General features: G+C 41.4%; 1 protein-coding gene across 4 annotated transcripts in view; it reads right to left on the reverse strand.

Annotated features, from left to right (window-relative positions):
* Positions 1-2,574: 2,574 nt before the first annotated feature.
* AIG1 (androgen induced 1) overlaps positions 2,575-25,266 on the reverse strand; it is a 356,709-nt gene continuing 334,017 nt past the window's right edge. For 2 of the 4 annotated variants that reach the window (XM_070073475.1, XM_070073476.1), the window contains one exon: positions 2,575-2,942. In XM_070073475.1, the coding sequence (XP_069929576.1) occupies positions 2,932-2,942 (11 nt within the window). In that variant the 3' untranslated portion in view covers positions 2,575-2,931. Of the gene's footprint in view, positions 2,943-22,821; positions 23,462-25,266 lie in introns of those variants that run through there. The other 2 variants (XM_002714854.5, XM_017345402.3) reach the window with 1 other exon arrangement.

The raw sequence follows: 25,266 nt of genomic DNA on the forward strand, positions 1-25,266 counted from the left end.
GAGAATGGGAGTGGGCATGAGAAGGAACTTTCCTCCAAGAGGATTGAATGGCACATCACCACTATTAATTCAGGGTCTATCTGAGGGCCAGACTCAAATCATAGTTCTTGTACCATCTTTTGAAATTAATATTTGGTACATATAAAAGACTATATTTACATTCAGTCCTCTATTTTCCTGGGATCCACATCCCTGGGCTTAACCAACAGCATGTCAAAAATATTTGGAAAAAAACATGGCATCTGTTCTGAACATGTACAGACATTTTTCCTTGGTAATGTTCCCTAAACAATATAGTATAATAATTATTTACATAGCCTTTACATTGTATTATAAGTAATCCAGAGATGATTTGAAGTATATAACAGGATATGTGTTGGTCATATGCAAATATAGTATTTTTAAGTCATTAGAATTTCATATCTACATGAAATGTGAGAGAGAACACAATAGGTGAAACAGGTCTTATTCTTGGGTGAGCCTGCAAGAAAGCAAGATATGTCTTTACCTGGGGAATGGTAGTATTTTTCCATCACTTCTTGAACAGTATGTTGTAGGTTTAAAAAAGAAACAGTTATTGTTAGGGAAAAGAACAGTTTCCCTCAGTTTTTAGGGCTTCTAGCTGCATCTCCTGCGTAGCTAAGTTGGAGCTTAGCTCCTTCACAGAAACGGTCCTTTTTCCTGGTCCCAGTCTCAACCGATGTTAAAAATAATAGAGCATTATGTGCTCCAAGTAACTTTCTAAAATGTGGATTGTGTAGCAAGAAGCTAACTTAGGACTGCATTTTGCAAAAATCAGATAACTACAACCTGCCAAGAGGTGTCAATCTCAACCTGAGTCAGACTAGAAATGTGCCCCCGCTAGGTCATGCAATTTCATACGGGACTTCACCCAGGTGCCCCCTCTCCTGTTCATTGAATTTCGTTCCCTGTTCTCTGAGATTCCTTGTCCCAGCCCAGGTAACAGGGGTTGAGGCACACAAGAACCTGAGAACAAGCACGATCAGTTCTTGTGCTCTGCACCTTTTTGGCAAAGATCCTCAGCCCAAATGTGAGACAGAAGAGATTTGGGAGATGCAATTGGTATCACCCATCCCTTTCCCGACCAAGTAAAGGGCCTGTGACTAGAAGAAGTGATGGAAGTGAAGCAGGACTAGGAGAGTGAGAAGCCAGGACCGGGGCTTACAGCCTGCTCTGAGCTGAGCCCTGTTCTTGGTGGAATAGAAGAGGAAACACCACATGAGTTGGAGAGCTTGAGTGGAGGTGTGCCATCACTTGATTTTGGTCTAGAATTCTCTCCTACAGGAATACGATGGATAATTCAGGATATTCAAATACAAATCCCCTGTTAATTTTCTTTGTGAATGAGTCTATGGAAGTAGAATTTGCACAGATCTCTGCATTTGTAGAGCATAAACCACACCAACTGGCAATGAATCTTTTATGTGTCCTCACAGTCAACACAATAGTAGTCCACCCCTCATCAGTGAGCTTGTTTTCCATGCTTTCAATTACCCAGGTTAAACTGCAGTCTGAAAATACTATTTGTCTTGAGTCTTGCAGACAATTATTGAATATGTGTTACTCTTCTGGATTTTAGACCTGTGGTTTGCATCGCTTTTTTAAAATTAATGATTGGTTGTGAAAAGAGGTTCACATTTGTACCTTATTTAGTTTGTTATTTTGTATCACTTTCTTTTTCTTCAATAGGGTCTCCAAAATAGTTTAATCTAACATTCTACAATGTTGTATTTGTTTAACTATTCTGTTATAAAAACAAAGAACAACAATGTGTGAACAATAAATTCATGTGTAAAAAACCCATGTGTGAGAATATCAATACACAAAATAAATATTTTATTGTTAGTGGAAACAGTGTTTCAATTTTTTCATTCTGAGAGTACTAATTTCATTTTCACTTTATGATATCAGCTATTCCTGGTAAGAAAGTAGATGCTGCAATTTCTGCTTGAGAGATTGGTAGGGCAGCATTTGAATTCTAGGGCTGCCACTGACTGGCAGTGGGGACTTGAGAACATTATTGGTTCTCTATGACATGTCCCCTTAGTTCTGGGATGACACATAATAGGTACGTCATTGTGGAGCAATGCCCCAAAAGTTCTGTAGCCCAGGCCTGTCTGCTAGACAGAACATAATTATTAGTGGCTGTTTAGTTTCACCAAATGCTTTTTATTATGCCTGTTGAAATTATCATACTTTTTTTCTCTTTTATTGCACTAGTACAGAAAATTGATTGGTTTTTGTAATATTAAGCAAACCTATCACTGGGATAAACTCTACTTTTTTGTGCATATCATATTATCCTTTTTCTATATTGTTGGATCCGACTTGCTAAAATTTTATAATATTTTGTGTTTATGGTTTTTAGATTTCTTTTTTGTGTGATGTATTTGGTTTTGGTATTATTGGGAATATCCCTAAAGTATGCAGAGCTATAATCAAATTTTTGGGGTCAAGTTTTATCTATATAAACAAACTTATAAAAAGTATATTACAAAATGCAAGAGCCTATGTGAGTATAGGGAAGATACAGAAAAACAGGTAGAGAAGAGCTGCTTATGTATTTCTTTATTATTTAATCAGGGTACATAAAGTTTCTTTGTTGTATCAACTCTTCCTGTTTAGGTCCAGGAACCATCTTTTCCACTTCTTTATCATCAAAGGCATTTCTTCTGGCTCATTTCCTGTCTCCCATCTTGAGAAAATGTAACAATGCTCTTATTACTACAACAACCCAGTCTTCCCTTTGAAATAATATAGGTCTTCTTCCTTAATACTACGTGTTTGATGTTGGTTACTTCATTCCTCATGACTCCACATCACACATCTGCTACCCATGCACACCAGCTTCCAGTGAGACTCGGAAGTTTGTGATTCTGTTTTTGTTGATAATGGCCATAAATGCCAATCTTATGCAGAGTCTGCAGGAAAGTGAGAATATTATTTTGTTATCTGGTTGTGTTAAATTTGCTGTTTGGAATTTTATAGCATAAATGTAGAGATCTTTGGACTGTAATCAGTGCATTTCTGCAATGTGGTCTCTTTAGTGTTAACAACAGCACTGCCTTTGACACACTGACACACTGCCACTAGCAGGGAGGTCAGGTGAGGGGCCTGTGGGCAGAGCAAGAAGAGGAGTTCCACTTGTGCAAAGCCATGCGCATCTCACATCTGATAAGACTGAAAACCATCCTGAGAGGGCACAGTCAGAGGCAAGGAAGAACCTTAATCAGAGAAGGTGAATTGGTGCTGTAGGGCAACATCTCAAAAGCCCCCAGAAAAGACATTTATAATCATTTCCAGGGGACTGCCTGACGTGTTACATGGAGCCTGCAGAAGAACTTGGGACACCAACCTTGGTGTCAGGTGGGGGAATGTACAGTGAGCATTCTTGCCATTAGGGGCAAAAACACTGGCCATCTTCAGATGCTGTCATTGCAGTTAATACTGCAATCAGAATGTGGTGGTTGAGAGTGAAGGCATAGGTCCAAACCTGGGGTCAGCAGACAATTGGCGGTGGCCCAGAGTTCTGGACTTGCTCTCTCTGATCTAGTGAGAGATCCTTAACGCAGCACAACAGAACCATTCTGGAGGCCCAGTCTTGCATAATACCATCAAAGGAATGTTGCACTACCCAGAGGGAGTGTTCTTGCTAGGCTTCCCTCCTGGAATTGGAACTTTGCCATCGGGTTCTGGAATGACTCCAGAGGTGCAAGTTTTCAGTTTCTTGGGCCATCATGTTGACCCCATATGTAGGTAAAAAGTAAGAGAAGAAAGAATCTGAGACTGGAACCCTCAACAGTCCCCACCCAAATGGCATTGCTGGCCTCGATGAGTTCTAGGGACCAGAGTAGTACTTAGAATGCTTGAGCATAACACCACATGGGGGGTTCCTAAGAGGCATAAGGGCCCAGAACATAGCCTTGTTGTCTTGAGCTTAAGGATGGTATTGGATATCAAGGTGGCATTGGCCTGATAAAATGAGTCAGCAAGTTTTCCTTCTCTTCTATAGTTTCTGTTTGTGTGAGATTGCTATTATTTATTCTTTAAATATTTGATAGAATCCACCAGTGAAGCCTTCTGAGCCTAGACTTAAAGGGATCAAAGTAAGAATTAAATTTACTTAATATATATAAAGCTACCTGATTCTCTCTTTCTTCTTGAGTGTATTTGGTAATTTTTGCTTTTCATGGAATTTGTCTTTTTATCTAAATAAGAATTATTGGCATAAAATGTATAAAATATTCTATTACACTTTTAATGTTTATATAATTTCTGTGTCATATAGGATTTTCCCTCTTCTTTCCTGATATTTTAAATACTTGTCTTGGTCAGCCTGGCTAGATTTTTATCAATTTTATTGATTTTTAAAGGTCCAGTTTTTTGTTTAATTTTCTCTATTGTTTGACCACTTTCTATTTCATTCATTTCTACTTTTATCCTTTTAATTTAATACTTTCTTTGACTTCGAGTTTAAATGATTTCTTTTTTTACCTCCTTCTTAAGGTGGAAGGCTAGTGCATTGATTTTACTCTTGTTCAAAAACAAGCACCTATAGCTACACATTTCTTTCTAACTACTGCTTTAGTAAGAACACACACATTTTGATATATATTTAAATATGAGTGTATTTATGTGACAGAGGACTGAGAGGGAGAGGGAGATAGAGAGAGAGAGGGAGAGGGAGAGAGAGAGAGAGAGAGAGAGAGAGAGCGAGCTCCTTTTTATGAGTTCACTCCCCAAATGCCTGCCTGCAACAGCCAGACTGAACCAGGCTGAAACCAGGGGGTAGGAACCTAATCCAGGTTTCTCATGCTGGTGGCAGGAATCTTACCATTTGAGCTATCACTGCTGTCTTTCCAGGATCTGCATTAGCAGGAAGCTGGAATCAGGAACCGGATGTAGAAATTGAACCCAGATACTTTGATACAGAACATTGGCTTCCCCAACCAGCATCCCAACTGCCAAGCCAAAAACCACTCCCAAATTTTGATATATTGAATTTTCAATTACACTTACTCCAATTTAATTTCATTATAGTTGAAGAATATGTTTGGTATGATCTCACACTTCTAAAATATTTTTGAACTGTTTTTATTGCTCAGTATATTGTCTGTCATGATGTATATTACACATGCACTTGAGAAAAATATGTAGGGGCCGGCGCTGTCGCGTAGTGGGTTAAGCCACCGCCTGCAGTGCTAGCATCCCATATGGGCACTGGTTCTAGTCCCGGCTGCTTCACTTCTGATCCAACTCTCTGTTATGGCTTAGGAAAGCAGTAGAAGATGGCCCGAGTCCTTGGGCCCCTGCACCCACATGGGAGACCTGGAAGAAGTTCCTGAACCTTGGCTTCGTATTGGCACAGCTCTGGTCTTTACGGCCAATTGGGGAGTGAACCAGTGGATGGAAGACCTCTCTCTATCTCTGCCTCTGCTTCTCTCTCTGTGTAACTCTGACTTTCAAATGAATAAATAAATCTTTAAAAAAGAAAAAAATATGTATTCTGCAGTTGTTAGGAAGTGTATTCTATATCAATTAGATCAATGAGTGTTCTGTATCAATTAGCTCAATTTGGTTGAGAGTCTTATCTAAGTTTTCTATACCCTTACTGATTTCTTGTTTAATTGTTCTAGGAATTATTGAAAGTGGAACATTGAACCATTCAAGTATAATTTGTCTATTTCTCTTTCAAAGCTATTCATTTTGCTTCTATATTTTGAAATTATATTATAGGTATATACACATTTAAGATCGATATGTTTTCTTGATGAATTAACCCTTTTATCCTTATACTCTGTACTTTTATTTCTCTGTTGTGATGTTTGCTGTTTGTTTTGTTAGTTTTAAAAAACAAGTATGGTTGTCTTTGTTGTTTATTTGTTTATTTGAAAGGCAGAGCAACAGAGAATCAGACACAGAGAGAGATAGAGGTCTTTCATCCACTGGCTCACCCTCCAAATTCTCACAACAGCTGGGGCTGGGCCAGGCTGGCCAATCTAAAACCAGTTCCTTCCAGGACTCCCACTTGGATGGCGGGGCTCAAGCACTTGGGCCATCTTCTGCTGGTTTCCCAGGCCATAAGCAGAGAGCTGAGTCAGAAGAGGAGCAGCCAGGACATAAACTAGTGCCCACAGGGGATGCTGGTGCCACAGGCAGAGGCTTATCCTACTTTAGAACACATTTTGCTTGAGAGGCAGAAACACAAAAACAGGATGGGACACACACACACACACACACACACATACAGACACAGCTTCTATCCACTGGTTCTCTCTCCCCAAACACCTGAGATAACTGGAACTGGGCCAGGATAAAGCTGGGATCCAGGAAATCATTCCAGGTCTCCCACATAGTTGTCAGAAAGCCAATTACTAGAGCCAACACTGCTGGTGCCGAGAGTCTGCATCAGTGGGAAAGTGGAGTCAGGAGCCAGAGCAGAGTGTCAAACCCAGGTAACTTCAATGTGGGAGTGAGATGCAGGTGTCTTAACGGCTAGGCTAAACATCTGCTCCTGTCCTCTTTTTATGGGTTTCCAAATATCCAGCAGCTCCCTGAGGTGAGGGTTCTTGTTTGTTTTTTTTTTTTCCCACTCTTTATTCTGTTTTAAGGCTCAGATGATTTCTATTGCAGTATCTTCACATTTGCTGGTCCTTCCCCTTCTGCAATTTCTAAACTTTTATTAATCCCACCCTCTGCATTTTTCATATCTAAAAGTTCTATTTGCATTTATTTGTATCTTCCATTTATCTTTGAGTCATGTTAGTTGTCTTCTGTCTTCGTGACATTGGTGTGATACTTATGACAGCTGTTTTAATGTCCTTTCCTCTCTCTATCAATTCTGGGTCTTTTTCTATTGATTGATCCCCCCACCCTCCCCACCTACTTCCTCTCCTGGTTTCTGCATCAAGTTCTCCTGCGTGTTGGCATGTCCATACATTTTGATCAGATATCATCCTTGGTAACTTTTGTATCTTGAATGCTGAATATTGCTTTTGCTTGGTTTTTGGTCTTCCTTAAGCAACATTGTACTTTATTCTGAAGGCAGTTATGTTACTCAGGATCAGCTTAGTAACTTACAGGCTTCTTTTACAGCTTTCTAAGAGTGAATGCAGAATGATATTTAATCATGAACTCAAGACCTAGGACTAACACTGAAGCTTTCTGGTTCTCTACTGAATGTCCCATGTGTTCAGTGCAGCCTCTTCTCTCCGGATGCTGGGACATGTATGCCTCCTTAAGTGAGATCATGCATTTCTTCAGCTTATAGAATCTCAGCATTGTTCTTTCTCTGAAGTTGTATTTTTATCCTACTCATGCACAGATTGACGCTCAGTCAGGCTGGAGAGGACCCTATGCGGGTTTCTGGAGCTTTCTTTTCATAGCTCCCTCATATTCTGCACTCTGCTCCACAAAGTCTAGTCACCTCATTCTCACTGAACTCTGGTCTCCTAGACTCAGTAAGACCAGAATGCTTTGTTTGGGATTCCCCTCCTAATGCGAAGATGTGGAAATTGTCTCTGGGCAGAAAGCCAGGGCTCACATAGAGTTCACATAGTTTATTTCCATTTCTTTCCGGATCATAGTCTTAAGAAGTTCTGTGAACCAATGCCTGAAAATAATTGTTTTTATTATATTTATCAGGTTTTTTCATGTGTGTGTGTGTGTGTGTGTGTGTGTGTCTGCTGTAGTGATTCCAGACCCTATTGCTTCTTCACGACAGGAAGCACAAATTCCCAGACATAATAAACTTTGAACTTTGCCTCAGTCTTCTACTTTGAGTGAGAACAAATGTTGCACATTGCTAGACTCTCACAAATGGCAAACTCTGTTTACTCTTAGATTTCCTCGCCTTATTGCCACAATTTCTAGTTCTCAGGAAAGTTTTTTTCCTCAAGTGTCTCATAGAGTCTTTAAATCAATATAAAGACTTCTCAAATTATTGAGCCAGTTCAAATGGAGAACTTCTTAGATGTACAATATTATAAATCGGGATACATTTTTGGGAAACCATTTTGAAATTTAAATATTCCAAAATTAATGATGATTATAGTATGCAATTAATATGTAAAAAAAGACAAAGTTATGCTAAAGAACAGTGTTGCTTCCTTTTACTACCAATGACATAAAACTTGTGAGGTTTCTCACATTTTGAAATCAGAAAAATTCCTTCATGGTGTCTGCGCTATGCTGTGGATTTGCTAACAGAAGACATCCAACAGAATCAGTTTCTTAAACACAACTCCTTTGGTCTCTATAGAGTAAAGGGAACACAGAGGTAAGGGGTAAGGATGTTAGAACTTCAAAGGAGACTGAGTTCCAGAAGCATTAGCAATGCCTTTCTCTCCTCGACCCTTGAAAGACAGACCAGGAGGCAGGGAGCAGAGAAAGTTCAATTCCTTCCACCCTCTTTTGTTGAAATCTGTTTCCCAAGTTCTCTCCATTCTCAAGAAAAGCTGTGGTGGAGGAAGTGTGGTGGTGCTGTTGCCAATGAGGCTGTGGTAGAGCAAGCCCTCGGCTGACTGTGTTCACACCTTGGTTTGGCAAGGAGTGATGCATACATGCCATGGCGTGTAGTTGAAGTTTGCCAGAAGCAGAGACCTTCGGGTGGATTACTATTGCCATGGTAAAGGGTGAGAAAGGACAGAGAGACTGCAAGAAAGGGCCCTCAAGGAGCTCCCTAACGAGCTAACAGTTTCATTCCAACTCAGTGTCTCTGCCAACACATGATTCTCGCAGTATTGGACTGAGAGGCATGGGAGGGACTGGCTACCTCTGATTCCACTTGCTGTGTAAACCTAGGTAATTCATTCCCGCTCTTCCCCAGACACATGGAAGAGAGAGAAGGGAGAGGGAATTTTGACAGTTTGGATGGCAAAAGAAACAGGATTGAATATTAAACCTGAGTGGGATGAAGAAATCAGATGCCTGGTTGTGTCAGAGAGCAAGGTTGAGTGCCCAGAACATTTTGTGCTGTTTGAAAGTGAATAGATTCCATTCTCATATATATATATATATATATATATATATGTTGTGACTATTTAATCAAAGTAGTTTTTATTTTTAATTTTAATTGTTAATTCATTTTTAACAGGTTTAATGTGATTTATAGATAAAGTTCTTTTTTTGACTATTTATTTATTTAAGGCATACAAACTTCATGCATTTCATGTATACAAATTTAGGAACATAGTTACTCTTCCCACCCTTCTTCCTCCTTCTCCTATTCCCATTATTATTTTTCACTAAGATCTATTTTCAATTAACTTCATACACATAAGATTAACCCTACACTAAGAGTTCAACAAACAGTATATTAAAAAAAAAAAAAACTGTTCCTCGACAGTTGAGACAAAGGCTGTTCAAAGTCACCATATCTCAAAGGTTCAATTTCACTTCTATAGATTACCTTTAGATTACTCTATTAGTTACCACAGATCAGGGACAACATATGGTATTTGTCTTTTTGGGACTGACATTTCACTACGTGTAATGTTTTCCAGTTGCATCCATTTTGTTGTAAAGGACAGGATTTCCTTTCTTTCTTTCTTTTTTTAATATTGCGTTGTAGTATTCCATGGCATACATATACCATAATTTCTTTACCCAGTCTTCAGTTGATGGACATCAGGGTTGATTCCATATTTTAGCTATTGTGAATTGAGCTACAATAAACATGGGGGTACAGATAACTCTTTCATATGCTGATTTCATTTCCTTATGCTTGTACAAGTATGTAAAATCAAATGTAGCCTGTATAAAATGTATATTATGTTTAATTTTTATATGCTTGCAAAATTCCCTTGAGAACATTTTACTGTGTGGGTTGTTTTGACTGAGGCTTTAAAAATATATATATTTTCAATAAAGCTTGGACAGAAGATGACTCCTTCTTTTCCTGGCAAACCTCCCCATGGCAAGCACAGACATTTGTCCTGACTCCAAAATTCTTTGAATTGTACCCGAATTAGGGTCATCTGTCTCAAAAATTTTCATTGCCTCGTTGATGAGTAGGCGTGAAAGCATCTGAATATCTTTGAGTGGCAAATGCTGTTTCAATGGGGATTTCTTCAATGATCCTCAACACTCCCATTTAAATGAATTGGATGAGTTAGATTTTGGTCAGCTTCTCAGCATCTGAATGATCAGTTTAATGTAGTGAGGGGCAACCGTGCTGGTCATCAATTATTGGAAGATTACAGATGTTTTATCTGTTCCCATGTGGTTGGTACTGTCTGTGTGTGTAAGCATAGTGTAAGAATAGCTTGCATGAATAGGTAAAAATACACAATGATTGCCTCTGTATCAGTTTCCCATAGCTGCTGCAATAATATGATCACAAGCTCGGTGGTTTTAAAATTCGTGAGGTCAGAAATCCTAAAACGGGAGAGGCAGTAGGGTGGTCATCTCTCCGCAGCCTCGAAGGGAAATTGCTTTTGCTGCCTTTTTGAGCTTCTAGAGGTGTCTACACTCTGGTTCGTGGCCCTGTCCTTGCCTTGCTCTGAACTCTGCCATCAGCGACACATTTCTTTCACTCTGACCCTCCTTCCTCCTCCTGTGGATGGAAGGACACGGTCATCACGGTGGCCCCTGGATAGTTCAGAATTACCTTCCCATCTTCAGATCACACTTCAGAGTTCCTTTTGCCTTAAAAGGCGCCATAGTCCCAGCTTCTGGGGTTTAGAACATGAATGTTTTGGTGGAGGGAGCATTGTTACTATATTTAATAAAAAAGGAAGAAATAATATGACCTCATGCATCTCTGATATGTTAAACCTCAATAGTTAATTTCTGATGACTTCTTGTCTTCCATTGTCCTTGTTTCCTTAGTACATCTGTTTCCCTGCCTTACTGATGCTGCTGCCATCTTCTACTGCTTTCCCAGGCCATAGCAGAGAGCTGGATGGGAAGTGGAGCAGCCAGGACTCAAACCAGCACCCATATGGGATACTAGCACTACAGGTGGTGGCTTTACCCGCTATGCCACAGTGCTGGCCCTGGCATTTACTTTCTAAACCAAGCTTTTCTCTGCCCAGCCTGTTGAGTCCTCTTGGAGCAAATTCCAAAGTGGTCCTTGTTATCACTAAGTAAATTCACAGTCCCAAGCCACAGAGAGACATGGATGATTCTTTTCTCTCACTCTGGTGATCACAGAGCAGTAGATGGAGTCATCCAGATCAGCTCTGGCTCCTGGGGAGGCCAACTGGCAGCGATGTTTTAGCACACCCAGGCTGGAATGGGAGTGACCTAGTGCCTTGGCAGCTTCTGCAGAGATAGCACTGGGCCTCCCACTGCAGCTGTGGCCAGGATTCAGGGGCTGTGATTCCTAAGGCAAAAGTAACCCAAAATGAGAAAACCAAACCAAACTCCAAATTAATGGCATACTGTGTCTCCAGTATAGCAGTGTTGGGTAAATCCAATCTGCCTCACTGTGTGCTGAATCACTTTTATATCTAAGGCCCAAAGGTTTCAGGTTCCATCAGTGACAGTTTAGTGGCCAAATGAAACAATGTCGTTTTCTGGAGGAGAGTGGTAGTCACAGGGTCCCAGAGGAATTGTCTCAGGAATAGCCAAAATATTCCATTCCCTGAGGTTTCCTCTTCTGAGAGTCATCTGTAGAAATGTCCTCTTCAATACTTGTGTTGGTTTTGCTTCTTTCTTTCTTTTTCTTACAGCATTTAATTTTCTTCTTCATTGATAACATCAATTTTATAGTAACATAAAAATTCAATACTTCTCATTGGAGGTCAAAATATAACTCATTCAGAACTACAACTGCATATCTTTACAACTCAGAAAAACATGCATAATAAAATGCTATGCATATATGTATCTTATTTCTTTTTATATTTTTCAAAGAGAGAGATATGGGGCTGGAGCAGCCTGAAGCAAGGAACCAGGGACTCCATCTAGGTCTCCCGTGTGAGTGGCAAGAATTCAAGTTCTTGAGCACTCATCTGCTGTCTCCCAAGCACATTAGCAGGGAGTTGGACTGGCGTGGAGTAGGTGGAACTTGAACCAGCACTCGATATGGCATGTGGGCTTCGCAAGTGGCAGCTTAACTTGCTGTACCACAACACACACTTCTGTGTTGCATTTCTGACTTTAAGTGGGATTGCCTTTGTTGTTTGAAATGATGACTTATAATGATATGGGATGTTTTAATGTTTTACTTTTATTAATATATTATCACAAATAAATAAATACTAAATTTTCTCAAATGTCCTAGAGCAACCATGGAGAGAATTATATGATTTTTTCTTTTGTATATTATTGAGATACTATTTTTAAAGCAAATCCTAGAATTCAGCTATTCTTGAACTTTTAAAATAAAACATATTGGGGACCGGCGCTGTGGCTTGTGGGGAGCAACTCAGACTAGACTAAGTTACTGGAATTAAGACTTATTCTATGTATCTGCTCTCCCACAATATGGCGCTGGGAGAGGAGTAAACAGCTTCTACACAGCTGCCTTTCACCAACTTGACAAACTGCAGGAGCTGCTCCTGATTGGAGGAGAGCAGCGTGCTCGGCGTTTGGGTAGCAGAGTTGGGATTGGTGGAAGAGGACTATAAAGGAGGAGAGAGACAACATGCACCAGGAACATCTAAGGGGAACACCTGAGGAACATCTGAGCAGCCCCCGAGAGAGCCGGCTGGCGGTGTGCCGCTCCCCCGCGGAAGTGGGGAAAGTGGCAGGGGGAACCGCCCTTCCACGGAGGTGGAAGGGACGGTAGCCAACCCGGGAAGAACCAGCAGCAAACCCGGGAAGGGCCGAGCAGACGAAAGAACAGCGCAGGGTCCTGTGTTGTTCCTCCACGAAGGGGGGAGCGACAGTGGCTCACTTGGTTAATCCTCCAGCTGCAGCGCTGGCATCCCATATGGGCGCCGGGTCCTAGTCCTGGTTGCCCCTCTTCCAGTCCAGCTCTCTGCTGTGCCCGGGAAGGCAATGGAGGATGGTCCAGGTGCTTGGGCTCCTGCACCCACCTGGGAGACCAGGAGGAAGTACCTGGCTCCCGGCTACAGATTGGTGCGGCTCCGGCCGTGGCAGCCTTTTGGGGAGTGAACCACGGAAGGAAGGCCTTTAAAAAAAAAAAAAAATATTAAGTCCTGAAAAAGTATTTAAATAGTATTGGAAGTAATTTATATTGTTAAGTAATTATTTGTTATCTAATATTTTAGTTAAACTGAGTGAAAGTTTCTTTTTCTCTTTTGGCTATTTTGGGGGTTGCATTAACTTTGAAGCATAACTTGAGCAGCATTTTATCATTCTGTTATCTTGGAACAGTTTAAATAATATAAGAAATGTAACTTGAAATTTTTAAAGAATTTTCTCATAAAACATTCTGGACCCAATTTCTGTTTTGGCAATAGTTGATTGGACATTGAAAGCATGTCTTCCACAAATATCAGGTTATTGAGACTTTCTAATTCTGAGTCCACTTTCCCTGAAAATTGCACACTGCATTGAATTTCAAAGATTTATTGCCAGGGAGACATAAAACATATTTTTATAATTAAATACTTGCTTCATGTCTGTGTTTATATTGTCAAGTATTCTGTTTCTCTCTCTTCAATTAGCATGCCAGTCATTTGCATATTTTATAGATGAGGTGTTGCATTAGTCAACTTATTTATTTATCAATTCTGCTGTCTTTCTGCTCTTATTTAATTTATTTTTTTTTGCTTTTATTAGTTCCTTATATAGATTTATTTAGTTTTTTTAAATTTTTTTTGACAGGCAGAGTGGACAGTGAGAGAGAGAGACAGAGAGAAAGGTCTTCCTTTGCCATTGGTTCACCCTCCAATGGCTGCCGCGGCTGGCGCACTGTGGCCAGCGCACCGCACTGATCTGATGGCAGGAGCCAGGTGCTTCTCCTGGTCTCCCATGGGGTGCAGGGCCCAAGCACTTGGGCCATCCTCCACTGCACTCCCTGGCCACAGCAGAGAGCTGGCCTGGAAGAGGGGCAACCGGGACAGAATCCAGGCCCCGACCGGGACTAGAACCCGGTGTGCCAGCGCCGCAAGGCTCACCACGGCGCCGGCCCAAGATTTATTTTTATATTTTATATTTCTCACTTTTTCAGCTGAATATGTGGTTTGTTTTCTTCATTTAATTTTTGTATGAAAAGGAAATCTAAGGCTTTGTATTTTTCCTATGTTATATCTCTGGCCACATCTGATACACTTTCTTTATGAAGTATGTGGCTATTATTTTCTGAGTAGATTGTTATTGCTTTTTTATTTTTGTCTTTGTCATATTTTTCTTTCCTCAAAAAAGTTGGGTTTAGATTAATTACTTTTAAAAAATATATAACAACTTTTTTCAAAACACAAAAAGAATTCACATGATGGACAATCACCCACCAGTGCTGTCTCCCATCAGGCAGGTTAACCCTCTAGCACTAAGATTCTCCACTTGATCCTTTTCAAGGTTCTTTGTGCATAAACAAGCAAAGACCCATTCTTCTGTCCCTTTCCCCATCTTCTTTACATGAAAAGTAGCATGCTAGACACACTATTCAATACATTTCTTTTTGAAATTTAAAGTGCAATTTTAGAGATTTTTCCAAACCCATAGCAAAATGTCATCATTTGTGACTTTCCTTTTTCCTCCTTTGTGTAGCTATACTAGCTAAGCTGCTGTCATCAAAAAATCTTTTATTTTTTTCCTTATTGGAAAGGCAGACACACCCACGGAGAGAGAATGAGCTTGCAGCCATTGGTTCACTCTCCAAATGCCTGCAACAGCCAAGAGTCAGGGGCTCAATTAGGTCTCCCACATGGGTGGCAGGGACCCAAGTACTTGAGTCATCATTTTCTGTCTCTCAGGGTGTGTGTTAGCAGGAGTTAGTCAGAAGCAGAGCTGGGACTCGAACCTAGCACTATGATATAGGACATGGGCATCCCAAGCAATGTCCTAACCACTACACCAAAACCTGCCCCTAAAGTACCATATTTATTTTTTTTATAAAGATTTACTTTATTTATTTGAAAAACAGAGTTACAGAGAGAGGTAGGGACAGAGAGAGAGGTCTTCCATCTGCTGGTTCCTGCTCCAAATGGCCACAATGACCAGGGCTGGGCCAGGCCAAGCCAGGAGACAGGAGTTTCTTCCAGGTTTCCCATGTGGGTGCTGGGGGCCCAAACACTTGAGTTATCCTCTGCTGCTTCCGCAGGCACGTTAGCTGCGGCACCGGTTTCCCATATGGGTGCCGAGTTCTAGTCCTGGTTGCTCCTCTTCCAGTCCAGCTCTCTGCTGTGGCCCAGGAGGGCAGTGGAGGATGGCCCAAGTGCTTGGGCCTCTGTACCCACATGGGAGACCAGGAGAGGGCACCTGGCTCCTAGCTTAGGATTGGTGCAGTACCAGCCATGGCGGCCATTTGGGGAGTGAAACAATGGAAGGAAGACCTTTCTCTCTGTCTCTCTTTCTCACTATCTATCTGTCAAATAAATTAAAAAAAAAAAAAAAAGGAAGTGGAGCAGCCAGGACTTGAACTGGTGCCCATATGGGATGCCAGCTGCGCCACAGCGTCAGCCCCCAGGTATCGTATTTTTAAAAGCCAGTTTCCTATTATTCACAATTCATTTGTTTCCATTTAATATTATAAACTTTACTGTTATTGATAAACTAAACACATGTTAAAATGTGTCTGTTATTATCAATTCTGAGAAACAGAATTGTTAGGTTAAATGATTTGTATTTGTAATTTAAAAAGACAAATTGTTTACTATAGGGATTATGCCATTTGTGCTTCCACAAGCAATTATGAATGTTTTTATAATTTTCTACAATAGAGTACACTGTCAACCTTTAGGATTTTTTTACCCAATTCAATAGGTAATGATAATATTCAGTATATCTTTGTGTTTTTCTTATATTTTAGGTTGTATTCTTTTCATATGTGTGTTTGTTTCCTCCTTTTCTTTGAATTATCCTGTTTGTTGCCATCATTTTCCTATTGTTTCTTTGTGCTTCTAGGATCTCTTTATTTATTAGGAAGAAAAATCTTTTGTCTGTTATATAAGCTATAGTTTTCCCTTGAAATTTGCCTGTGTATTTTGTCTTTGCTTTAGTTTTTGCAATACAGGAGTTTCTGGTTTTGATGTAATTGAATTAATTAACCTTATTTGTGATTATTAGATTTCAAGTCATGGTTAGGAATTTTTTAAAAAAATATTTATTTATTTATTTGAAAGAGTTACAGAGATGAAGAGGCAGAGGGAAACAGGAGGGGGAGAGAGAGAATATGCCATCCACTGGCTCACTCCCCAAATGGCTACAACAGTCAGGGCCTTGCCAGGCCAAATCTAGGAGCCAGGAGCTTCTGGGTCTCGCACATGGGAGGACTAGGGCCATCTGCTGCTGCTTTCCTAGGCGCATTAGCAAGGAGCTGGATAGAAAGTGGGCAGCCCTGATGTGACCCAGCACTCACAGGATGCTGGTGCCACAGGTGGTAGTTTTACCTGCTATATCACAGCACCAGCCCCAGGCCTTGTCTTGTCTTTTCTTTTTTTTTTTTTTTTTAAAGATTTATTTATTTGAAAGTCAGAGTTACACAGAGAGAGGAGAGGCAGAGAGAGAGGTCTTCCAACCGATGGTTCACTCTCCAGTTGGCTGCTTTGGCTGGAGCTGTGCCAATCTAAAGGCAGGAGCCAGGATCCAGGAGCTTCTTTCTGGTCTCCCATGAGGGTGTAGGGGCCCAAGGACTTGGGCCATCGTCTACTGCTTCCCCAGGCCATAGCAGTGAGCTGGATCAGAAGTGGAGCAGCTGGGTCTTGAACCAGCGCCCATATGGGATGCCAGTGCTTCAGGCTAGGCGTTAACCTGCTGTGCCACAGCCCCAGCCCCCTCAGGCCTTTTTTTATTCTCAGAAAGCTCTTGCAACTTCTTCTACTACTTAAAAAAAAAATTAAATCTTGATCAATTTAAAATTTTTCAGGGTAAAAAGTACAAAGCATGATTCAACTTTTTTTTCCCCCAGATGACTTTCTAGGTGTCCTAATTATGTACTGATTTGAGGTAATTTTTATTATTTCCCAAAATTCCATGTGTATTCATCTCTATTATTGATCTTTCTAGTTTTTTCCACTTGTTGGTGCACTCATGACACCCATACTGCTTTTTTTTTTTTTTTTTTTTGACAGGCAGAGTGGACAGTGAGAGAGAGAAAGAGAAAGGTCTTCCTTTGCCGTTGGTTCACCCTCCAATGGCCGCCGCGGCCGGCACGCTATGGCCAGTGCACCGCGCTGATCTGATGGCAGGAGCCAGGTACTTCTCCTGGTCTCCCATGGGGTGCAGGGCCCAAGCACTTGGGCCATCCTCCACTGCACTCCCTGGCCACAGCAGAGAGCTGGCCTTGAAGAGGGGCAACCGGGACAGAATCCGGCGCCCCGACCGGGACTAGAACCCAGTGTGCCGGCGCTGCAAGGCGGAGGATTAGCCTAGTGAGCCGCGGCGCCGGCCCATACTGCTTTTTTTAATGAAGTGTATGAACTGTGCTTTAATATTTGGTTGGATTCTTCTTCTAATTCTCCCGCATTGTCTGTTCTTCAGACATTTCCTAGCAATTCTTGTTTTTAAAGTTTTACATATGAGAGAACTTAAAAAAGTTCATAGAAAAATGGGATTTGTCGCTCCCCCTCTTCGTGGAGGAGCAACACTAAACCCTGCCTAGGCTTCCTATCCGAGTCACGGCACCATTATGTCGCTCCCCCTCTTCATGGAGGAACGACACAGGACCCTGCGCTGTTCTTTCGTCTGCTCGGCCCTCCCGGGTTTGCTGCTGGTTCTTCCCGGGTTGGCTACCGTCCCTTCCACCTCCGTGGAAGGGCGGTTCCCCCTGCCACATTCCCCACTTCCGCGGGGGAGTGGCACACCGCCGGCCGGCTCTCTCGGGGGCTGCACAAGTGTTCCCCTTAGATGTTCCTGGTGCATGTTGTCTCTCTCCTCCTTTATAGTCCTCTTCCACCAATCCCAACTCTGCTACCCACACGCCGAGTACGCTGCTCTCCTCCAATCAGGAGCAGGTCCTGCTGTTTATTGGTTGAACTGGAGGCAGTTGTGTAGAAGCTGTTTCTCCCTTCTCAGCGCCATATTGTGGGAGAGCAGATGCATAGAATAAGTCTTAATTCCAGTAACTTAGTCTAGTCCGGGTTGCTCCCCACAGGATTAAAAGATAAAATTATTTTGGTATGAATTTTCTTTGTAATCCACACAAGGTTTTTTCATAATACCGATTTACATGAACTTTCTATTATTATACAATTATGTATGGATTTCAATATTTTTGCATGAAAATAAACTTATCTTTTAATCCCATTTTTACACAAAATCTTTGATGTATCCTCTTTAGGATTAACTTGTTTATCTAAAAATAAAGAAACAAATAAGTGAATAAATGCAAAGAAAGGCAGGTTTTTCATTGCGTTTATGCTGAATTTATGTTATCTTGACATTTGGCATAGTTATGACACAACTTATTTTCTAAGAACATGGTTTGTGTTTCCTTCATTAAAGTCTTCTTTTGTGTCATTTGTTTTATCATTTTCTTCACAATGCTGTTATTGCCTCTGGTTTTTTTTCTTCCTTTATATCCCATTTCATGCATTTATACATGTGAAAACTACTGACTTGCACATGTTAATTTTATACCCTATTACCTTAGTATCTCAATTTCAAAGTCATTTTCTAGTTTAGTGCTTTGGATGTGTGTGGCAGATTGCAGTTTCCAAATCCAGGTACCAATGTTCATCCCATATATCCTCTCTACAATGCAACATCGCTACCTCCATAAAAGTGAGGCTCCAGTTTCCCACCCCTTGGATCTGGGCAGACCCGTGACTGTAGCAGAAGTGACACTGAAATCGGACATGACCCCCTAAAATTTATACAAAAAATGTTGCCCCTTAAAGTTCCCCAGAATTGCTATCTGGGATGCCACATGTGCTACAGGAATTTGGGGTACCGTACGATTTCACCATGGGCTTATTACTAAATCCTCAATATTAATAAGCCCAAGAGGGTTCTTGCCTAATATTTAGAGAATTCTAAATACTGGCACAGATAAACGAGGCAGCATGGTACGTTTTAAGCCTTTATTTAGTGAGAAAGATGTATAGGAGAGTGAGAGCTTTATTTAAGACAGAGAGGTAAATAGGGGTTCATATCGAGCACCAGGAACAAGCCACATGGCGGATCATCCAGGCCTGGAAGCCTAGGGCGGCGTGGCCCAAAGGCCATGTGCCCTGGAGGCTCTGGGCTACAGCAAAGCCCTCCTGGCAAGAGGCCAGGGAAAAGAGAAGGGCCGGACACACTGTGTTCTAGGCTTTTAACCCACTTCCAAAGGGGAGTGGTTAATTACCCTGATTGGCTGGTTGGCACCCAGGTGTGGCCAGGTAGGGGGATGAGGTCACACAGGGGCATGGCAAAGGTACCAGGTAGAGGCATGGGGTCACACAAGGGCGTGGCATAGGCGTGGTCTTCCAGTTCACAAACCTAATCAGTTTTAACCTGTATCCTGCCTACTTCAACACCATGTGACTTCTGAAGCTAAGTCATATGAAGTAACAAGCCTTTCATCTGGCCCTCCTGGGGCCCAGCCATTGTAGTGTGACGAAGCTGAGCAATCACCTGGAAATGACATGTAGCCACATCGGAGGAGACCGAGAAGCCAAGTGGAAAGGCCACATGTAGTTGTTCTGGTCACAGCCTCACTTGAGGACCCAGTCAACAGTAGCAGGAATCACCAGGCACGTAAATGAGAGAAACTTTAGAAGACTAGTTGCCAACCTTCACATCACCACAGCAGACACCAGCTCACAGACCAGCTCATTCTACCAACTCTTGCCCAAAATACAAGGTTGGTAGCAAAGTAAATGTTCTTGTTTTAAGCCACTGAGATTTTGAGCAGCTTAAGGGCAATAAAAGGTAATGAAATAGGTTGTGTATATGTTGGTTTAAAATCATGCCATCTGGGACAGGTGTTTGGAGAGGCAATTTAGACTGTGTTGGGGACGTCTGCATCCTATATTGGAGTGACTGGGTTGGAGTGCAGGTTCTGCTTCCAACTCTAGCTTCTTATTAATGCACACCCCGTGAGGCAGCAGTGATCACTCAAATATGGGTGACTACCACCTGTTGTGGGAGATCTAGCTGGAGTTCCTCGCTACTGGCTTTGGCCTGGCTCAACTCCATCTACTTCAAGAATTTGGGGAGTGAAGCAGCAGATGGAAAATCTTTGCCTCTGTCTCTGTATCTGGCTTTGAAATAATAAAAATTAAAAACCTGCAGGTTGTGATAGTTTTATCTTTTTAAGTTTTAATAACTCTTGTGAATTTTTCTATTCTGGTGGTGGTCTAGGGATAAGAACAACACATTTGATACAAAATAAGTTTCCTCAAAATACAGTATGACAGCATTCCTCCTTCCTAGTGATAATGCATGAATAATGAAAGAATTTGATGTAACTTAAGAGGGCACATAGTCATATATCTCATGCAGACCACTGGAACCTAGACATTTTACAAAAATGGATGGTTCCTGAATTCTTTTGTGGGGGCATTTGGTTATTATCTTTTGACATGCCCAAGTCTATCTGAGGTATCTCAGCTACTTGGTACATTTTCCAAGCAGTATAATGTGATCAATGTCATAGTAGCTTGATGTCACGTGGAATGGCTATACAATCAAGGCCACTGTGGACTAACTCATGATGTGGAATGAGAATTGAAATACCCTAAAAAAAGATAGTGAAAGCATAGGGCTGTCCTTGTAAGGTAAAAGAAGATGTGAATAGTTTTGTACCACATACCACAGATTGTACTGATGCCCTCCAGGAAAAAGGAGACCACTTCGAAGAGCTGTTATTAGCCGAATCACCACCCAAGTATGTTTATGATAATTGATTTTCTTCTCCAAAACCAAGAATCTTTTGCATACAGGCCAAATTAGTTTATGAGAGCTGCTATGGCAGAATACCACAGGAATTTTCTCACAGTTCTGGAGACTGCAAGTTCAAGGTCAAGGTGTTGGGAGGTTTGTTTTCTTCTGGGGCCATCTCCTTGGCTTGCCATCAGCCCCCTTCTAATTGTGTTGTAACATGATCTCACCTCTGTGCCTGCACAATCCTGGTGTCTTTCTGTGTGTTCCAATCTTCTTGTAAGGACACCGATCAAATTAGCTTAGAGCCCAACCTGCCTGCCTCATTTTAATCTAATCATCTAAAGGCCCGGTCTTCAAATATTCTGAAGACCTGGGTGGGGGTGGGTGTGGGGGTGGAGGACTAAGACATAACACAGGTCAAACTGGTAAGGTAAATGTAGTTGTGAGTTCAGCCACCAACTCTGCATCCTTCAAGTATTTGACAGTAGCACTAACTTGCAGCAGTTATTCCAAGAATGCAGCTTTGCTTTTCTGTTCTGGTGGTGGCTTTCTTCATGAGCTTTCTACTTAATAGTCCCAACTACATGAGTTAGAGAACCGATATGGGAATTCTGTCAGATGCAGCCTACGTTTCTATCAACTCGCTTTCAGACACAGGGCGCACAGAATGAGTTCACCATGAGGGACTTGTCACGGATCAAAATCACAACCTTTGTTTATTTTTGTTTCCAAGTTTTAGGTGTATTTTTGTGTAACCTCCTTTCAACATTTCATAACTACTTCATTTTGTGTATCTTCTGTAATACACAGCACACAGTTGGATTGTCCTTTGTGACCTAGTCCGAAAGTATGTTTCAATATGCATATCAGTTTTATATTTCTTAATGTTACATACATTTGGCTGGAATTATTTCATAGTATTTTGTAGCATGTTTTCTACACAATCATGTTTATTAACTGAAAATTTTCCCTTTATGGAAATTTCTAATAATTTAGTGTGTTAAAATTGGATATATGTTGGGCTGGCACTGTGGTGTAGCAGGTAAGGCTGCCGCCTGCAGTGCCAGCATCCCAAATGGATGCCGGTTCAAGTCCTGGCTGCTCCACTTCTGATCCAGCTCTCTGCTGTGGCCTGGGAAAGCAGTAGAAGATGGTCCAAGTCCTTGGGCACCTGCACCCATGTGGGAGACCCTGAAGAAGCTCCTGGCTCCTGGCTTCAGATTGGAGTAGCTCCGGTTGTTGTGGCCAATTGGGGAGTGAACCACCAGATGGAAGACCTCTCTCTCTCTCTCTCTGCTTCTCCTCTGTGTTATTTCTGACTTTCAAATAAATAAATAAATCTTTAAAAAAATTGGATATTTTTAGTGCAAAGTATAAGCACACTTACACTAAAGTGTACCTACTTTGATTATCTGTAAATAAACGATCAGGAGCATCTGACAATACTCTCCCTTTAGGTGATACTGGGACCTTGGCAGTGGCAAGGTCTCACTGAGGAAGTCATTGTAGATAAGACAAAGGAAATTAAGAGAATGTGTGTACATGTGTGTGTGTGTGTGTGTATGTGTATGGTGGGAAGACAGTCAAGGGGTAGAGGGATTTCTAGCATTTCTTAAATTTTATTATCAATTAAAATTGAATAATTTTTGAAGTGAAGGTTTTACATCACTCTTATGGACAATGAGCACCTATACTTGTTTTATGTAATATTTCATAATTTATATGACACTTCAATTTTCTACTCTAAAAATACAAAGACTTTGGAAATTAACTTTTTAAAAAAAGATTCTAAAATTATAAAAAAAATCAATTTTTTAAAAATCATAAAATCATAGGAAAGAACCATGTTCAGTAAACCATTTTCAATAGGAAATAGAAACAAAATAATAAAAATAAGAAAGGAGACACAGCCAGGACTTTGAGCTGTTCCATGCAGACATCAGGTATGGGGTTGCTTGGTCTTTATTAAAGTATGAGTCTAGGGAAAGTTTCACAAGATTAAGTCAAGAGATTTAAATATCATTATTACTAACATTGCTCATTTGAGGCAATTGCGACATTATTGCAATGGGAAATATCTATTCTTCTTCTGGGGCTCACACCTGGCCCAGACTCATTACTCCAGCCACCTTTAGGACTAAATACGCACATCCCTACTCTACAGCTGCCTCTCTGCCTTTAACATGTTTCTCAACAAGAAATGCAGTCAAATTTTAATCTTTCTTGATTAAATGGAGTTATAATTGCAAAAATGAAAACCCAATGGCCAATTACAGCCTGAAAACTGGAGGAGAAAAAAGACGTCATTATCAATAACGAATTTGGACAGAATTCCTTAAAACACAGTGAATGTAAGATATCTTGGAAACAACTGTGTTCTGTTTTTATACATATTTATATATAAAAGATGCCCCCTCCTCCCCGAAGCTCTTGTCCTCAGGCACTGCCAATGCCTAGGGCTGGGGAGGGAGGAGTCTTCAGTGGTGGCTCAATCCAGTGCTCCCTTTTAGACCTGGATCTCATTCCAACTTGGGCTTCTCTTTCTCTTCTTCCATACCTAGAAAAACAGGCACATTAAACTCATCCAAGATGCTCACAAAAACCCTCAAATCCCCACATTTCTTCCCATCCACCCCCTGGCATCCACCGCCTTTTATGTTCTGGAAGGAAAGCCATTTACATGGTCTCCAGAAACATCCTTGGTGACGTCTCTCCCCATGCTTCCCCCTGAATCTGGACTCAAGATCTCTGGGACACTCCCTGCTCCAGTGGCTTCTGGGATTGTGGGCTGACTACCATTGATGTCTCCACTACATTGAGGGTGCAAGGACACCCAGCTGGTCTGCTATTTAATCAGCTTCTAGCAGCAGGAGATGTGCAGCTGATGAGTTTCAAACAGACTTCATTTGTTTTTACTTTAGCTCTGCCCCTTCCCAAGGCAAGCACTCTGGAATTTTTTTTTCCTTTCAAAGCCCATAAAGAGCTTATGAGCCACAAGAAGTGTTTATTTCCATACCCATGTATACTTAAACTCAAGCTCCCCCTCTATTCAACCCAATCCTAGTAGAACTATGTTTTTCTTCCTGAAGGACTTGTATGTACTGGATCCGTAAGACCTTTGCCTGTTGTCTGTAATGAATAGGCAGGGATGTTTCATTTTCCTGGAGATGAAAACATTCAAGTCATTCTCATGAATTACAGTTAAATCTGGCAAATGCTTCCTGCTTCTTTTGTCCTTTGCTTGTAGTTAAGCATTTTTCTAATCTTACCAAATTCTTAGACTTTGTGTTTGTTTGTTTCTATAGCAATGACAGAATGAAACACAAAATACCACTTTGCAGGCTGTATTGGTATTCTTCTATAAACTGCAAGCTCTCTGAGGACAGCGGCTTTAACTGTTTTGTTCTGGATTACATCCCTGACAACTAACACTGGGTCAGTCTCATGGGAATGGCTCAATTAATCTTTGTTGAATAAATTTCATAAATGTGCACATAAGGAAGGGCTCAGAAGGCTGCACTAGTGGAAAAGCGGTAGGAAAAAAAATGGACTCCACAGTATAAAAAAAAAAACAAAAAACAAAAAACAAAAAAAACCAAAAACAACAAAGCCCAGAGGGTCATAATGATAAGGACAGCATCAAAAAGGTCCCCAAATCCTAGCTACTAGTATGTGCATGGTGGGGTCAGAAGGTGGTGTTGCAATGTGGGTAACAGGTTCTGGGCAGGTGTCCTCAGAAAGTCTTTTATGTCTGGTTTTCATGACTAAGGAACTGGCAGAGGTCGCTAACACTTTTTCCAAAGGACTTCTCAGAAATCATATTAAGGAACATTTCAAATTGAGGAGTAAGGGCAGTGGAAAGGAGAAAGTATGATCTGCCTTAGTTGTTGGGTAACCAAGGCAAACCCAGGGAACACAACACAGACCATGTGAACAGCACGCGTGACCTCAGTGCCTAGTCCTGTCCCATGTTCCCTCTCCTGTGGAGAAGCTATCAGGGACTGATGGCAGTTCGCTTTTGCTTTTTCAAGTCTGCTTCCTCCAATGCTGTTCTGCTGCGGATGGGTTGACTTGGCAGTGATGGTGGAATCTTCCAAACAAGGCGCTAGGGAGAACAGGGTTGTTCAGGGACCTACTGATGGCAAATGGCTCCCCACCTACTGGAGTTTGGCAGTTGTGAGGTAGAGGGAAAAATTCGACAGCTGTAAATAACGTTTGGAAGAACTAGAGGCATCATTTCCATGTAAAGCCCACAAAGAGACCTGTCAGAAAACTGAGGCAGGGCACATCTGTGGGAACAGGAGGGGCAAGGCTGAGGACCCTGAGGGAGTCTGTAGCCTGTGCTTCCCCCAGCATGGGAGG

This window comes from Oryctolagus cuniculus, chromosome 5, assembly GCF_964237555.1.
Source record: "Oryctolagus cuniculus chromosome 5, mOryCun1.1, whole genome shotgun sequence".
Lineage (NCBI taxonomy): Eukaryota > Metazoa > Chordata > Mammalia > Lagomorpha > Leporidae > Oryctolagus > Oryctolagus cuniculus.